The sequence below is a fragment of the Kogia breviceps genome, chromosome 1 (genome assembly GCF_026419965.1).
Source record: "Kogia breviceps isolate mKogBre1 chromosome 1, mKogBre1 haplotype 1, whole genome shotgun sequence".
In the NCBI taxonomy this organism is placed as follows: Eukaryota; Metazoa; Chordata; class Mammalia; order Artiodactyla; family Physeteridae; genus Kogia; species Kogia breviceps.
The window spans coordinates 1042066-1058662 of NC_081310.1; the positions used below are offsets into that span (position 1 = coordinate 1042066).

At 64.8% G+C, this 16597-nt stretch overlaps 1 protein-coding gene and 1 long non-coding RNA gene across 10 annotated transcripts in view; one reads left to right on the plus strand and one right to left on the minus strand.

Moving 5' to 3' along the window:
• Positions 1-16597, minus strand: part of NAV1 (neuron navigator 1) — a 209578-nt gene that overhangs the window by 124268 nt on the left and 68713 nt on the right. For 4 of the 6 annotated variants that reach the window (XR_010839241.1, XM_059059033.2, XM_067027116.1 and 1 more), the window contains one exon: positions 3353-4138. The exons of 1 other annotated variant lie outside the window; for it this stretch is intronic. Coding sequence is in view for 3 of the 5 variants with exons in the window: in XM_059059033.2 (XP_058915016.1) it covers positions 3353-4138 (786 nt within the window). In the remaining 2 variants the exon portion in view is untranslated. Of the gene's footprint in view, positions 1-1353; positions 1527-3352; positions 4139-16597 lie in introns of those variants that run through there. One more of the 6 variants, XM_067027136.1, reaches the window with a different exon arrangement.
• Positions 4853-9348, plus strand: LOC136793642 (uncharacterized). 4 transcript variants are annotated; one of them, XR_010839263.1, is made up of 4 exons: positions 4853-6398; positions 7210-7359; positions 7600-7771; positions 8350-9348. It is a non-coding gene; the product is annotated as an uncharacterized lncRNA (long non-coding RNA). The 4 variants fall into 4 exon arrangements; XR_010839262.1 differs by lacking the exon at positions 7600-7771; XR_010839261.1 differs by lacking the exons at positions 7210-7359; positions 7600-7771 and having other exon boundaries at positions 4857-6398; positions 8350-8683; positions 8965-9348.

The following is a 16597-nucleotide window of genomic DNA, read 5'->3' on the forward strand; positions in this document are numbered from 1 at the left end:
CCAGGCGCACCAGCCGCCCGGGTTCCTTTGCACCTGACCTGGTCCCCTTGCCTGGGGGGCTGAAAAGGGGGTGCAGTGTGCGCGGGGTCACCAGCCGCTTGGAGGTCCTCGCACCCAGGGCTGAGGAGGTGGAGGAACGTGCTCAGGACAGGACCGTGTATGTCACGGCTGTGAGTTAAGCCAGGCTCTCTTAGGCACCTGGGGCCCTGCCAAGGCCCAGCCACCTCTCTCTGCGCCCCTCCCTAGTGCCGACAGGTAGGAGAGCCATGGAGCAGCTCTGCCGTTCGCAAATGGGGAACGTGAGTCCCAGAGGAGGTCACAGAGCTTAGGACTTCTGCCCGGGGAACTCAGGACTGCGGCCTCCTGCCTGCCCCAGACCCAGGCCAGGGGCTGGTGAGCTTCCCTCTGGAGCCGAACTGCCTGACACAGACTGTCCACCAGGGTCCGAGGGCATGTGATCCCTGAGACAGGCCCCCCCTTCCCCTGGACACTCACCCCTCAGTCTTCCAAGTTTCTAGGGTTTCCCAGTGGGACCCTAGTTCTTTGGCAGCTTCCAAAGCGAGGGAAGGGCAGGGCGCCTGCCTGGACCATCTGGGCCCCAGCTGATTTCTGGCAAGCCCGTGATCAGCTCTCATTCCCTTTCATTCCAGAAAGGCTCTTCCCTGGGGCTGCCTCACTCCCTCTCCCTCCAGCAACCGGGGCCGGGCAGCTTCTGGGGTCTCGGATGGTCCCAGGGAGTAGGCATGTCCTGACCTGGAGCCTCACGGGTGTAGAACCTGCGTCCTTCACCACCATCCGGAGGCGGAGGCGTCCACTCGCCTCCCCAGGGGCCACCCTGCTCTCCAGGGAGGGTCCTGACAACCCGGACCCCTTCACGGGCTCTCCTGTTACCCCACTCCACACAGAAGAGGGCTCTACCTGGCCCTCACCTTCTCCCACTCCACCCTTCAACCACCCGCGCTGCCCTCCGGGTCAGTCCAGCACGTTCACCAGACTTTCCTCCCCTCTCCCGGCACCAGCCCCGCCGCGGGGTCATCAGGGCCGGTCTGGTGGCCCGTGCCCAGCACACAGCAGCTTGGTCAGGTCCCTCTTTGCCCGCTGACTCCCCTCCCTCAATAGGGTCCCCTACACAGAGCTGTGACTTGGCTATCGGGACAGACATGCAGAGTCTGCCTTCCGGTCACCGGCTCAGGGAAGACTCCAAGCCCCTGGAGCCTCTGACCCTGCGTCTCCGACCGCCTGGGAAACGGGGGGCTCTGACCCTGCGTCTCCCGACCGCCTGGGAAACGGGCCCCCTCCCTCCCGGGGCGCGCTCTGAGACACGCCAAGTGCTGAGGGGGCGTGAGGGCTTACCGCAGAGCCTCTCCGCTCGCCCAGCCCACCAGCTCCACGGCTGTCTGCCGGGGTTTCTGTGGTCACTGCCTCTCGAGATGCAGCTAGGCGGGCTTCGGCCAGGCAGCTAGGTCCTGGGACAGCGCAGGGCCTCGCGGGGCCGGGGAAGCCCTCACCTTGCAGGGGCTGTGCCTGCTCTTCCGTGTCGCTGACACTGCCTCCGCGCCCCCCAGAGACAGCCCCGCCTTCCTCCCCCCCATCCCACCCCACCCCCTCTCAGCCCTGCAGGGCGTGTTCTCCCCGCCGCCCCTGCACCTCCCCTGGCCTCAGTCGCAGCTCAGTACCACCTCCTTGGAGGGGCCTAAGCAGGCCCCGCCCCGCCCCCATCTTCTCCACAGCCTTCCTCGGTGCCTGGATTTACTTTCTTTCTCTTCTCCTTTCCTGTCTGTTTCACCCCATTAGACTCTAAGCTCCTTGAGGGCAGCACTCCGCACAGGGGCGGAGGGGTGGGGGAGGGGTGAGGCCGCCCCTCGGGTTCTGCCCCCACCCTCATCCCCACGGGTCCCTGCCTGCGGAGGCCGGGCCCTCAGGCCGCTGCGCCCCCCTCTTTGCCCTTGTCCAGCCCCCCGACTGCCCCTGCAGAGCCCAGATGCGGCCTCCTCTGCGAGCCTCTGAATCCAAAGCTCCAAACCCCTGCCCCTGCTCGGGGGTCCCCCGTCCTGGCCCACACGGGGCCTGGGGGTCCCGGGAAGGTCGCGGTAGGTCGAACCCATCTTCCCAACGCCGCCTTCTCCAGGCCGCCGGGCGAGCACCTCACCCCCATTCCCACGCGCCCCACCTCGCCCTGCCCGTCACTCGGACCGCAGCCCGCGTCGGCTCCGCCCCTCACACGCGCACGGACACGCCCCTTCCCAGCCCCCAGCGGGGCTGGCAGCGCGCCTGGTACCCGGGGAGCTCGGGTCCCTCGGCGCCGGAGGACCCGCATCCCCGCCACCGCAACAAGTCCGCGGAGCCACGGCGGCCGCCCGGCTCCGGGCCTCGCCGCTGTCCTCTCGTGGCCCCGGCTCGGCCCGCGCCGGCTCCCGCCCGAGGCGCAGCGGCCTTGCGTCCCGCGCACCCCGGGTCCCTCCCTCTCAGGGCGCAGGGTCCCCGGGGAAAGCAGGCGCAGTTCCGGGCCCGCTCCGGGTTTGTTGCCTCGGCTCTTCAGGCTCGGAGAACAATGGGGCAGCTCTCTGCGCTTCCTCCGCCCGAGCGAGCTTTGTTCCTGCTTCCCGCCCGCTCGGCTTCCATGAGCCGAAAGGCAAAGGCTTCCCGGTCAACCGGGAGACTCCGCGCGAAAGCCCAGACCTCGCCACACGCCAAAAACCTGCGGAGTGGGGCGGGGTAGGGCTTTGGCCCAGGCCGGGGGCCGGGGCCGAGGTACAGGACGCGCGTCCAGATGCGGCAGCTGGCTGCCCGCCGGCCCCCAGGCCCCTGTCGTGTCTCCTCGCCAGGAGCCCATACCCGGGAAATCCGACTCGTGCTCCCACCGGGGACCCACAGGGGAAGCGGGGCCTCAGCTCCGCTCCGCGGCCAAACAGCCCTCACATCTGCTTTCCGCACATCTGTGTTCTAGGTCGGCTCCCGCCGGCGCTCCCCGGCGATGCCGAATGCGCTCTTGCCCGGCACGGACCACACACGGCAGGGGTCACCACCAGCCCCCCAGCTGTCGCCGTATTAAGATTCTAGGCTGTAAGATCCCAGGAAGCCGATGGGCTCTATTTCTGAGGAGCTAAGCCCCCCACCCCATTGTCTAGCCTCACCTCCGGCAGGCCAGAGCAGAGCCCCAGCCTGGGGACGACATCTCTACCAAGGCGCACTTCAGCCATATGCACCTGGGGATGGGCCAGCCCTGTACATCTGGGCGCAGTGTCCCCGCATAGCCCGACCCGGGGTCCAGAGCGCCCCGCCGCTCTCCCCACACCTTCCCTGGCAGCGGGCGAGGGGAAAGGCAGGGGTGGGGCGGGGAGGCAGGACTCACCCAGCACTTGGCTGAAGAGCAGCTGCTCCAGGTCACCCAGCACGGTCACCACGAGCTCGGGGTCCACCTTGAGGAAGGCGCGCTCCTCCTGGCCCTTGGCGGGGGGCGCAGGCCCGGAGCCCTTCTGCGCCTTGGCTTTGCTGGAGAGCAGCTCGTCGTCCGACTTGCCGTCGTCGCTCACGGCCGCCTCGGGAGCCTTGCTGAGCGGCTTGACCTCGGCGTAGGGGCCGCGCGGGATCCGGCTCGGCTTCCCCAGGCTGGGGGCGAGCGGGGCCAGGGGGGTCTTGGCGCCGCCCGCCGGGCCGCCCTTGGCCTGGAAGAGCGAGTGCTCGGACTTGGACAGCGTCTTGGACATCAGCGGAGCCTCGCGGCCTTTGGGGCCCGCCTTGCCTAAGCCCTTGGGCGCCTTGGCCATGTCGTCGCTCCACTCGGGCTCGTATAGCTGCATCTTCTTCTCAGAGTCCGTGAGGAACGAGAGGTTGGTGAGCGACTTCTGCTTGCGCAGGTTGGAGGCGGGCGGCCCGCCGGGGACTCGGCCGTCCACGCTGCCGGACTTGAAGACCTTGAGCTCCGCCGCGCTGGCCTTGGCCATGCCGCCGCCGCCCGGCGCCTTGGCGCGCTTGGGCAGCATGCCTCTGCCGTCCGCCGCCGCCTTCCTGCCCGCGCCCCGAGGCTCGTCCGCGCCCTCGTCGCCGCCGCCGCCGCTCAGCTCCGCCTCGGGCTGCACGCTCTTGACGCTGCCGCCCAGCATTCTGCCCGCGAGGAGCGCATGGACGATCCGCGCGTCTGCAGGCACCGGGGGCGGGGGGGGGGGGGCGCGCAGGGAGGAGGAGGAGGAGGAGGAGGCGGGGGAGGGGAAGGGAGGGGAGGGGGAGAGAAAGGACGGAAGAAACCGAGGAGGAAGGGGAGAGGAAGGAGGAGGGAGCGAGGGAGCGGGGAGGAGGCGAGCCGAGGCGCAGGGGAAAGAAACGCGAAGAAGGAAGCCGGGGAAAGGGAAGGAGCGCGGAAGCCGTGGAGCGATGGGGCGGGGTCGGAGGAAAAGGGGCGGGGCGGGGAAAATACAAATCAAAATCTTAAAATCAATCAAAGAAGAACGCCAGGCCCGCAGCTGGCCGGCGCTCGGAGGTGCCCGGCGCCGGGACCCGGTCCCCCGCCCTCCCGCCCACCCCACCCGCCCGCCGGCCGGTGGGTCCCGTGGGTCGCGCGCCGCCCGCCAGCGGGAGCGGAGGCTGCGGGCTGCGGCTCGAAGCGCAGGAAGGAGGGGGGAGGCGGAGGAGCCGGCGGAGAAAGGGAGGGGTGCGCGCGAGCGCCGGGAGGTGGGGGGGAGGGGTGCGCGCGAGCGCCCGGAGGTGGGGGGGGGTGCGCGCGAGCGCCGGGAGGTGGGGGGGAGGGGTGCGCGCGAGCGCCGGGAGTGGGGGGAGAGAGAGTCTATTTCTGGCTCGAGAGGGGGTGGTATCTGCAGCCGAGAACCAGGGGCGGATGAGTAGGGGGTAGGGGGAGATGAAGGATTCGACCCGGTTTTCTCCTCGCTTTCCCCACCGAGGCGGGCAGGTTCCGGGGCACGGGTTGCCCCCTGCCGCGCCGGGAGGTGGTGGTGGGGGCGGAAAGGTTCCTCTGAGCTGGTGTGGGCGTGCGGGTAAAAGGGGCTGAGACTGGGCGGCTCGGGACGCGGAGAGAGAGTGGGCTCGTGGGGCCCGGGGGGAGTATGCGGCGGGCGTGGAGAAACAATATCCAGGTCGGCCGGGAAACTCCCGGCCCCCCACTTGCCTTCAGTCTCTGAGGCTCCAGGCTGGCCTCCTGAAGTGCGGGATGCCTCCGGAGGACAGGGGCGGGGGCTGGACGAGGGTGGCTTGGAAAGACGGGCCCAGGGTTGACTGGGCAGGGGCCTCAGGGCGCTGGAGGCAAGGCCTGACTCTCGTGATCCTGACACCGGGTTCCCCCGTGACTGTATGACCTTGTCAAAGTCACCGCACACACACACACACAACCGCGCTCTCTGTCTTCTCTCACGGGGCTTACAGTACCAGCTTCCAAGCTAAAGGGCCTGTGGGCTTGCGAAGCGCTTTGTCAGACCCAGGGCATCAGGAGGAAGCTCAGCACTGGGCCCTGCCCGCCGGAGCTGCGGCGGAGCCTGACGTTTTCCTAGCCCTTCTCCCTTCCCTCCCACCCGGGCCCAGGGAAGAAAGGTGGGGTGGAGGGGGGACTGGCGGCTAGAGGCTGAGGAGCAGGCAGCCGTCTGCGTGGACTTGCGTGGGGCTGTCCGTCAGTAGACGGCGACACTGCCCATTCTCCACGGCCTCCCAGGTCAGGGCCAAGTTGCCTAAGCAAAATGGTCCTCCGGCAAGAAAGTGAGGGACAGGAGAAAGGGAGCAGTGGGCCCTGGCGGAGCCATACACTGGGGAAGGCACAGCCCTGAGACCTCTTGGCCAGAAACCAGTAGTCGCATATACCTGCCCACCTCACCCCCGACCTCCATCTCTCCAGCCCCAGCACCCCCCTCACCCCAGGAGCGGCGTCTCCTGCTTCACGCACTCTGCTAGCGCTCATCACGGCCTGCCTGGTGTGAGAGGCATTCGTGTACGTGTACGTGTCCCTCTCCCCCACCAGCACCCACGCTCTCGGGGACGGAGCTGTGTCTCTCGGCACCTTGGCGGAGCAGATGCTGCCGCTGTGTTGGTCACGTGGATTTGGGGGCCTGCGCCCTGCATGGCTCCTGGGTCCTGTCCCCACGACTCTGTCTTCCATCATCCCAGGCCTGGACTGAGACACTGTAAAGTCTGCACGTCCAGGTGTCGTGGCAGAGAGGATGCACTGACCACGGTGCTGAGTACTGACTTCTCAGGCAGAGGGGTGTCTGGTAAGAAACGTGGACCCTTGGCTGGGCACCGGAGAAACAGAGAAAGATGGCGATTCTGCCCTCAGGGAACTCAGTGTCTGGCAGGACATGCAAGATAACAATACAAGACCTGGGAAGAAAATACTCCTTTTCGTGGGAAACGGCAACGTCAAGCACAGTAGCACGTTCGCCGCAGGCAGGCGGACGGAGGTGGGTGTGTACTGATTACAGGAACAGAGCTCCTGGCTGTCTCACTGACGCCGTAACCCCAGGGCCTGGCACTTACTTAAGAGGCCCCCAATACATATGAGCACAGGAGTAAGAGGTCGTGCTGGCAGGTGGGAGAATAGGTGGAGGAAATCTCAGAGGCTTCCTGGAGTAGGATGCAGTATAAATAGGGAAGGGTTCAAATGGGGTGGGGGGGGGGTGCAGGGTCAGGGGCAGTGAGTGCAAGTTCGCTAGAAGGTCCCCTGGCAGGAGGTACGATGCAGACTGGCCTCTGGGCCTGGGTCCAGCACTTAGGAGACTCAGGGGTGGACTGGGATGGCAATTTCAGATAGGGAGTGAAAAGCAATAGGTTGCGTAAAGGGACTTCTGTGGTTTCGTGCCAGAAGTGGGTCCGGGCACGGAGAGTGCCCAAAGGACGAGGCCGATCAGGAGACCTTCCCTCTGGGCACACACGAGACACTCATGCTCAAGCCCAGACACAGGATCCCAGCTCAGGGAGGGGATCCAGTCCCATCGTCGGTGCCGAAGGTCTGGGTGAGCATGCGCTCCCTCCCCCGACGCAGGCCGCTTTTCATGAAATCACAATCGCTTCTGAAGTCCTCATCGTTACTCAGGGGTCTCCTCCAGTCTGCACAAGACACAGCTAATTCAGTCACGAGGGGATCTCACCATTCCTAAAAAGAGCAGCTTGAGAGTCCGGGGACACTTGTTCCCTAACGCACCAGGTTACGGTAGTTTGCTTGCTGTGTGTATGCTCTCCTCCTGCACGGAACTTCAATCTCCTCCTTAGCAGACAAGGAGAAATGAACTGGCCGCCATCGGGCCCAAGAGCACGATTTGCGCTGTGGTCCGTCCCAGCCAGGGCGCGCTGCTGTAGACAAGGTCCGGCGCCTCCTCCGGCCCCCGTCTCTGGTACCCACGTCTGCGGGTTCCCTCCCCCCAGGTCAGCCCCTGGAGTTGCTCTGACATTGCTCCACCTGTTGCGGCGTCCGCCTGCGCTTCCTGGCCCCTGGGTGCCCACTGCCCCGGCCCTGATACTCCTTCCTTCCTGGGGGTCTCACCCCCTCATGGGCTCCTGTGTTTCAGCCCGGTCCCTGCTCCCTCTCTTTATCCCCCCGTGTCTCCTCTCGAGGGGTATCGCATGCCCCAAACCCCATGCCTGTCCCCTTCCTTCGATGAACAGCTCCTTCTAGAAAAGAGGCTTTTCCAGAGGAGAGGCACCAGGCCCCCTCCATCCTCCCTCCGCGTGCAACACCGCCTGTCAACGTACGAGCCGGGAAACACCTCGCGCGCCCACCGCCTGAGCTAACTCGGGGCTGGTGCCCACGAGGACCGGTCCTCCTCCCGTCCACCCAGTATGGCTCACCTTCCCGCTGTCCCTGTCTCAAGGGTCTTGCTGTGATCACGGGGTGGTCCCTTTAAATCGTCATCTCGGCATCCTGGAACTTATAGACGCTCCCCAGTGAGGCCTCTCCCTCTATCCGGGGCTCTCTTTATTCCCTTCACATCCCCTGAGTTTCCCACCATCCTCTGCTGCAGTGGGAGCACTCGGCTGCCGTGGCAACAGCCATTCCAGCATCAGTCGATAAAGCCAATATATGCTTCCTCAAGTGATTGCTAAAAAGAGAGGATCCCGCCCTGTCACAGCACCCCCGATCCCGGACTGGAGCCCCTCCCACCCTGCCCCGTCCCCTCTCCCCACTCGGCGCTGGGGAGGTTCAATGAAGAGAGAAGGCGAGGGCCTGTGTGCTGAGGCCGAGGCCCGCTGGGCAGGGAGGGAGTGGGTGCTGATGACGCAGTGGCCTGTGGCGGGGACTGGACCCTGCCCGGGCTCCAGAGGGGACTCGGGAAGGAGGCTGGTTGGGAATCAGGATAAGTCCCCAGTCTCCAGCCCCCCGAAACCGCTCACCACCCCACTCCTCTCTCTCCAAAGGCATTGGCAGTCTCTGCGGCGGGCGTGGGATGAGCGATTTGACCACATCTGTTGACAGATAACTTAAAGCAACTTGAGGAATGAAAATCCAGGCACACGGCCAAGGACAGGCGCGCAGCGTGACGTCACCCCCCCCCACCCCGTGACTGGGAACGGATGTAGCCCTGGTTGTGGGAGGGCGTCCTGGGATCTGCCCCTCGGCTTGAGAGAGGACTTCTGGGGCTGGGGAGTGAGGAGGAGAAGTCGGGAAGGAGGGCTGGGCTGCCCCCACCTGGTTGACCTTGAAAGGTGACCTCGGGAGAAGGTGGGATCTGAGGCCGGGGGGAGCGGGCAGGTGAGTCGGCACTTGGCTCCCCCGAGGGCTGAGGGCAGAGCAGAGCGGAGGGGAGGGTTCTCTTGACTTCTATGCCCACAGTCAGGACCTGGAGAGCGGGGGCTGGGCGCTGCCCCCCCACCCTGGGCCGGGGCTGAGCGACACGCACCTTCTCTAAGGTGCCCCCGCCCGACCCCCGTGATGAGGCCCCTCATCACCTCCCGACACCTCCACCTTCGTGGAGAGCCCTCCAGCCACTGACGCGCACCTCCTTCCGCCCTTTTCTCTGCCATGTCACCCAGCCGCCACGTCCTTGCACCTCTCGGCAGGGACTCCTTGAGCACCGAAAACATGCACGAGGCCAGGCCGGAGGCTGCGGAGGCTGCGGACGCCCGAGGAGCATCTCGTCTGCAGCTGGACAGCCAGCCTCCCGTCGCTCACACCTGCCCAGCGCCTCCACACGGCAGCTCTGACAGGTGCTGCGGGCGCGGCAGAGAACTCTGTCCTCGCGGGGCGTCCCCTCCCGTGGGAGGGACAGGCGACAGGCGGAAATGGCAGCTACTGAGCAGAAAGAACCAAGCGGGAAGGGGGATGTGAGCCGGCTGTGGGCGGGGGGTGAGTATGTGACTCGGTGGCCAAGGAAGGCTTTACTGAGAAGGTTCATCTGAGTAAAGGTCTGAAGAAGAGCGGGGACGGTCTCTGCGTACATCTGGGGAGGAGGTTTCCGGGCAGAGAGGGAAGAGCCCAGGCGAAGGCCTGAGGCAGGGTGTGCCTGGTGTGTTTGGAGAGGCCAGAGATGAGAGGCACGTCTGCTGGAGAGAAAAGACGGGGGCCGGCGGCAGGCAGTGAGCTCAGGATGTGATGGAGGCCAGTGTGCGGAGGCCTCAGAGGTCACCACTCGGCCTTTCGCTCAGTGAGATGGGAGCCCCCCGGCAGGCCCGGGGCACAGGGCTGGCACAGCCTGGCTCCCACTTGGAAGGGCCCCTCGGCTGCCGGGCGGGGCGCCTGGGCGGACTGCAAAAATCAAGGTGAGAGAGGATGGTGGCTTGGGACTGGTGGTGGCTTTGGCGGGGGTGAGGAAAGGTCAACTCTGGGCATCTTTCGAAGCCGTTAGGGTTTGCTGATGGACCAGCTGTGGGTCTTCGGGAAAGAGAGGGGTCAAGACTCTCCCAAGGGTTGGGGCCCGGACAGTTCTAGGCCTGGGCTTGCTGTCAGTCAAGGTCAGGAAGACTTCGGGAGGAGCTGGCGTGGAAAGAGGATCAGACCCTCTGTTTCTCCTGGCCCTTCTCAAGACCACAGGGCCCCCCTGCGCGATGCCTTCCTCTGACTCGCCCACACGCTTAGTGCAGCCAATGCAATAATTTCCCGGCATCCAGCCAGCATTCCTTATCCACTCGTCTGTGATTCCCAAGACTCCGCCCTTGGTTGGCCTATGACGAAGAACTTTTCCCAGCACCCATCACGGCTCTTTGCACACAGTGGGTTCTCATAAACATGTGATGAATGACGACTGATGGAATGAATGAACGCGTGACTCAGAGCAGACGTGGGGACTGCAGACGGCAGTGACCTGCGGGCGTGCGTGGTGAGAGGCAGCGCAGCTGGTGCCCGACGGCAGCCAGGCCCGGGGACGGCACCTCACGGCCACATCTGCCCCCCCTTCCCTACACCCTGGGCCGCGGGGAGGCCGGCAGACCCTCCCTCTGCCCCTCTGAGGAAGCTCCAGTTCTTGTGACCCTCTCCTCCCCCATCCCTGTCCTGCTCACCTCTGGGGGACAGGGCGAGAGCGGGCAAGGGGTCCTCACGTTCCCTCGCGCCCCTGGCGGTCCCGCCAGGAATGTGGGCCCCACCCTCCCAGGCCGCCTGGAGGAGAACGAGAGCCGGTGGACACAGTGGTCCAGCGTGGATGTGCCAGCTGGCTCGCACCTCATCCAGGAAGCCCTCCCAGCCTTTGCCTTCCAGGGCCTTGGTAGCTGAGACGTTTCTGTGGGCTCTGCAGGGCCCTGGCTCAGCCCCCCTGGTCCCAGGAGGCTCCCTAAGCTTCAGGGTTGGGGGTTTTTCCTGTGGGCTCCAAGGTCAGGAGTGTGGGCCCAGAAGAGATCTGCTGTCCGCCCGTGCTGGGGAAAATGAGGCCCAGCAAACCCAAGGCTGGGAGTGGAGCCAGGGACCGTGGCCCCAGCCTGCCTCCTGGCCCGGCGTCTCAGGGAGCACTTCCGGGAGGCTGAGGCTGCTGAGGAAGTCTAACTCCGGCCCACGTTGCTGGGAGCTCACAGCAGCCGGGACGCATCTGCCCCGAGCCTCCGTGCCAGCAGGCCGGGGCGAGCCTGGCCATCCTGTGAAGCAGGGGGGCCGAGATGAGCGCAGGGAGGACACAGGGCCTGGGCCCGAAGCCCGGGGCTCTCCCAGGCTGCTCAGAGGCTGCGGGCCCTGGGTGTGCGGCCCCACAGGGAGTGGGCACTGTGGCCGGAGGGCCTCAGGCCCGGGCGGTGAGGTCCGACTTAGGGCTGGGCTGTGGCCCCCTAACGCCCCCCAAGCATCCTGACCCCCAGCCTAGAACACGGGAGGGCAGCCCGGGCGAGCACAGCAAGGCCCTGGGTTCCTGCCCCTCTTCTGAGCACGCCGCCCCGGACCCCTGAGTGCTGACGCCCTCCTTCTCCATTCCAAGCCCGAACTCCGTGATGGCGGGTGCAGGTGAGCTGGGTGGCTCCCCAGGGAAGGACTGTCCCCCACCCTCTGGCATCAGCCGCCACAGAGGCCTGCGCCGACCCCCACACGGCACTCGGCCTCCCTCCCCCGCCCCCGGGAGCCTCGCTCTCCGATGCTCTCCTACCCACGCTCCGGTCCAGGCCAAATCCCACGCCTGCACCTTGGCTGTGTCTGCCCTTCTCCCCGATGCCTTCTCTTACATGAACTCAAGTCCAGTTCACCCTTCGAGGCCCAGCCTTGGGGCCGCCTCCTCTAGGAAGCCTTCTCTGACTACATCCCACGCTGATCTTGAACCTTCCTCTCTACCGATTGTAGTCTGGGTGCCACGCGGTCAAATTCCGCCCAGTTGTGTCCTAGGGAGACATCCTCCCCCTCCAGCTAAATTGTAAGCCGCCCATCATAGACCGCATGTTGGTATCCACCCCTAGATTCATAAACTGAGACTCTAATCCCCAGTGGGGCGGCATTTGGAGATAGGGCATTTGGGGGGTAATTAGGTCACAAGGGCAGAGAACTGGCAATGTGACTGGTGCCCTTCTAAGAAGAGGCCCCAGGGCGCTGGCTCCCTGTGAGCCGGGTGAGGACACAGCGAGAAGACGGTTGTCTACAACACAAGAAGAGAGCCCTCACCAGGAACTGAAATGGCCGGCACCTTGACCTTGGACTTCCCGGCCCCCAGAACCGAGAGGAATACGTTTCTGTTTTTTGTTAAAGCCGCCTGGTCTACGGTCCTTTTGTTAAAGCAGCCTGGGCTGACCCCGACGTCTCCCTACGTGGAGCAGTGAAGAAGGGCTCACTGATGGTGTGGAGCCGCGGGGCAGGGGGTCTCTACCACAACTAAGCACCTGCTATTGCCAGGGACTCTCTTAGGAACCCTCCGAAGCGGGGGCTATCGTCATCTTCATTTTACAGAGAAGAACGCTTGCCCGAGGCCACCCAGCAGGCTGCCGGTGGGATCAGAGTTTGAACACAGATCTGCGGGTCTCTCACGGCTTCCCACACGTTCCTGCTGTTTCTCGGGACTTGCTGAATAATTGCACGTGATCCCAAAAAGGAGGCTTGGGTCCTGGGTTGGGGGGGGATTGGGAAGGACCACCTGTCCAGCCAGGAGCTTCCTGGAGCCCGGATGCCCACTGCATCCGGGGTCTGCCTGGGTCCAGGACTGCGGTCACGCTCGGACTGGCCTGCAGAATCCTGGGGGTGGGGGACACGGTGGAGGATTCCTCCTATGGACCCAGCTGCTTGTCCACAGCACCGTGGGCCCTCCGTGGCTCAGCCTCAGGACCTCTGTCCTGAGATCCTTGTCACTTGCAGGGGACCTGGCAGCCCTAACACATTCAGCACCCCTTGGGGACTTCCTTATTCCCGAGTCTTGGGGGGGTCTCGCGTTCTCTTCAGGACTCGCTATGTAGCCTTACGAGAATGCCCACATCCTCTGCACTTCAGCTGGTCAGGAAGAAGTCAGGTCGGGGTGGAGGTGGGCTTCCAGCAGGGAGAGGTAGGAGGCACCTGACCCGGAGGACTCAGTCTGAAACTGGACTCATGCAAAGTCAGACCTCCTGCTCCCGGCTAATACAGAGACCGGGGTAAGAAGTCTGGATGTTCCCCACACGGGCTTGGCTTCTATGTTGCCACGGCAACCGTCCCCACACACCTGCTGGGCCGTCCATTGCATACTGGGCCTCGGCGGAGCTGTGCAAGGCCCAGATACACCATCCTGAGACCAGGATCAGCCATCGGTTGTCGTGGCAACCGCAGGCCTGAGAGGTGGGGGGGCGGGCGGGCAGGAACTCTAGCCAGGGCAGGGGGAGGGCAGCGTGTGCTGGCTGTGCCCTGTGTCATGTGGCAGGGAGACCCCTGCACTGCCTGTATGGGTATGTGTCCTGTGATGCAGGCAAACCTACAGTCCGCTCTGACCCATCCGTGCAGGATTGGCTGTTCTAAGGTCAGAGGAACCTCAAAGACAACCTTAGTCGGTTTTCTGCTCTCGGGCAGAGAACTGGTCCGCCCGTAATCAATCCTATCGCCTTGCTGTGGGCCAAGAAACCCAAAACGCAGACGAGGAGAAACACAAGGCCCAAACGCAGGTCGTCTGGCCGGCCCTGCGATGGTGACACGCCTGATGCGGAGCGGAGTGTCTTAGTCTGGGTTCACAGACCAGACACAGAAGGCCCATAAGACCAAGCATCAGATGCAAGTTCTGTGTCGTGAACACGCCCATTTGTCCGGGAGGCGGACTGAGTGTCCACCAGCTCCCGAAAGAGGTCCTGGATGCCAAAAGATTAAGCACAGCTCCAAGAGCAAGCAGAAAGGTCTGCCCACCTGGGCCAGGGAGGGCTGGGCCGGCTGAGTTAACGAACCTGGCCTCTTCCTACCTGGAGATACACTCCCATCCGCTGGCGGCTCGGATGGCACCTCTGTGCTTTAGAAGAGCTTTGTCAGGTGGTTAAACAAGGCATTAAATGTAACAGAAGAATGCCACGGCTCCTGTCTCAGCGGACGTAAACGGACTATTCACTGGTGACCACTTGGCACTCACAAACCGCCCTGCAGATGCCCGGAATACCCACGGGTGGGGGCTGAGGACTCCGCCTCCCTACGGCCTGACCTCGTCCCAGGCACTTCCCTCCTCTGCTCCGCACTGCCCACGCCCGCAAGCCCCGCCGAGGCCCAGCCTCTCTCCCAGGCGGGAAGGATGCAGGAGCTCACGGGGCCGGGGGGCGGGGGGGGGGCGGCGCGGGCACGGCGGGGGCGTCTCTCAGCGGGGACCCTAATCCTCTCACCACAGGGTTGGGGGAGCTGTGGGCAGGGATGTTCTGCGTCCATTTCTGCCCATTCAGTGGTGCCCAGGGCGGGCCCGAAGCCTTGCATGTCACTGGCTTGGAGGGTGCTCTCCATCTGCCTGGGCCTCCCCAGAAGTTAGGAAAGGACGGGCCCACCTTTGCCCACGGGGAGGGGGCAAAGCCTCATGAAGCCAGAGTCTTTAAGGGCAAGCCTGGAGGTGAGGTCTCTCTTCCGGTCACAGAGGGACAGTGGTAGGAGTCTAGCAAACGGCTCCTCCCACGGCTGAGGTTTCTAGCTGCCCCACGACCCCAGCTCCCTGGATAACTGCCCCGAAGCCGCAAGGGGTGGGGTCTGATTTGGAGAGATTCCCAGTGACCAGGCCCCCCTTCTTCCAGTAAGCATCCTTACAGGCGTCGGGACCCGCCCACGGCCCACAGGCGCGCGGGGAGGAATGAACAGGGAGGATCTCCTAGGGAGAATGGAAGCAGTTCATCTGAGGCTGGGGAGTTGAATCTCAAAGCCCTGCAGGGAGGAGCTAAGTCCAGGACAGACAGGCATGGAACTCAGGGGTGAAGCTCCAGGAAAACCACACGGGATGTTTATCACCTTCCCTCCCACCATCCTTCCCAGCATCAAAGACCCGGGCCTTCCCAGCACTGAAGGTGGCCGCTGCTCACATTCTCAGGGCGAGTCCCGAAGCCAGAGCTCTGCCCTTGCTCACTGGGATGCACGCACACGCCAGAGCCGGGGCTTCTCCACCACGGGGCCTCTGTGCAGCTCACGTACAGTTGCACAGGCTGAACACTGCACAGCGCGACCACCACAGAAACTCCGCTGGGCAAAGTCTGTGCCTGCTTTGTCCCTGGATCTACCCGAGTGTCTAGAGGAGTGCCTGACATGTAGTCGCTGCTGGATAACGATTTGGTGAATGGGTATAATTCTCTGGAGTTGAGCAACACAGGGGCCCTGTGTTCTTGGGGCGGAACAGGAAGCAGGGAAGCTAGGCCCTGCCAACCCTGTATATTGCTTTTCGAGCGCTCGCGGGTGGTCGTCCCGGGGGACCTGGGCTGCCCGGCCTCTGCTATTTTTGACCCTCCACTAAAATGGGCCGAGTCCACTGCCTGGAGGTGAGCCCCATTCCCAGCCAAATGCTGACGTGAGAAGTCCCCCAGGCTCCCCCCTCCCCCTCCCCTCCTCCAAAGAAACAGAATCCAGATGCCTAGTTTCTAGGGACCACACCCCGCTCAGCAGGCTACCCTGGATGACCTCACCGCCTGGCCTCTCCCTCTGCGGCCCTCCCCGAGCCAGGCCCGTCTCACTGGTCATCGCACAGCCTCTGCGGCCTCCCTCGGTGCCCAGGACCTGGGACGTGTCCCCGGCCCCCAGGGAGGTCGTGGCAGGGATGGCCCAGAGCGTGACCTCTGAAGGCTGGGCTCCAATCCTGGCTGGACCACCTTGGGATGTCACCTACCCTCCCGTCACCTGTAAGGTGGGCACATTAGGGACGGCCCTCTCCCCACCCCAGGGCAGCAGCAGGTCACGCCCGGCATGCGCTGAGCGGCTCCCGTGTGCCGGGCAGAGCTTCCCAGCACTTCGCTTGTACGGGTGCATGTTATCCCCACAAAACCCTCGGAAGAAGGGGTGGGTGTCGTGACACAGGCACAGAGAGGCTAGGAACCAGCCAAGCCCGCACAGCCAGCCAGCAGCAAGGCCGCGAGGCCAAGCAAAGGTGTGGGTCCCCACCCCGCGCAGTTGTTGGAAGGACTGGAGGCGCGCAGGGCCGCGCCTGGTTCGCGGGAAGCCCGGCAGAGCCGGCCCCGCCGTCCAGTGTTATTATCGCCTCCTGTCCCAGGTCCTGGAGGGCCACCCCATCGCAGACGCCTACTGTTTATCCCCGAGCTCTACGCCCCTCCAGCCCTACAGTGGCCCTGACCCGCTTGAGCCCTGCGAACACAGCTCATACCGCCTGCCCAGAGCCTGGGCTGTGTTTTCCAGTCGATTGACTGTGCGTCCTCTCTCCACGGATGGCTGGGACACAGGCCCGGCTCAGCCCGACACCCCCCAGAGGCTGGAAACGTGAAGCGGGGTCGGGAGGGGTCGGTGTGAACACAGCATGAAGGACACGGCTCGGGAGGCAGGGGCAGTGGCACCCCAGGCTTGGCTCAGGTCGAGGGAGGCGGTGGCGGGGGCCGGCTCGCGGGGACCGGCTCACCGGCCCGTGCCCTCCCCGCCCCCTGGCAGAAGGTGAGGGAGACCCAGCTGAGCTTGAACCCTGCAACCGGCAGCCGACGGGAAGGCAGGGGTGACCCCGGAGGGGGGTGAGCTGCACTCCGGTCCTAGCGCTGTGCATCCTCAGACGAGTCGTTTCTGCACAAGCTCTCTAAGCCAAGCCAACCCACCTTCAGCAGAGCAACGGCTCCGCCTCGGTGAGCGAGTGTAACGCGC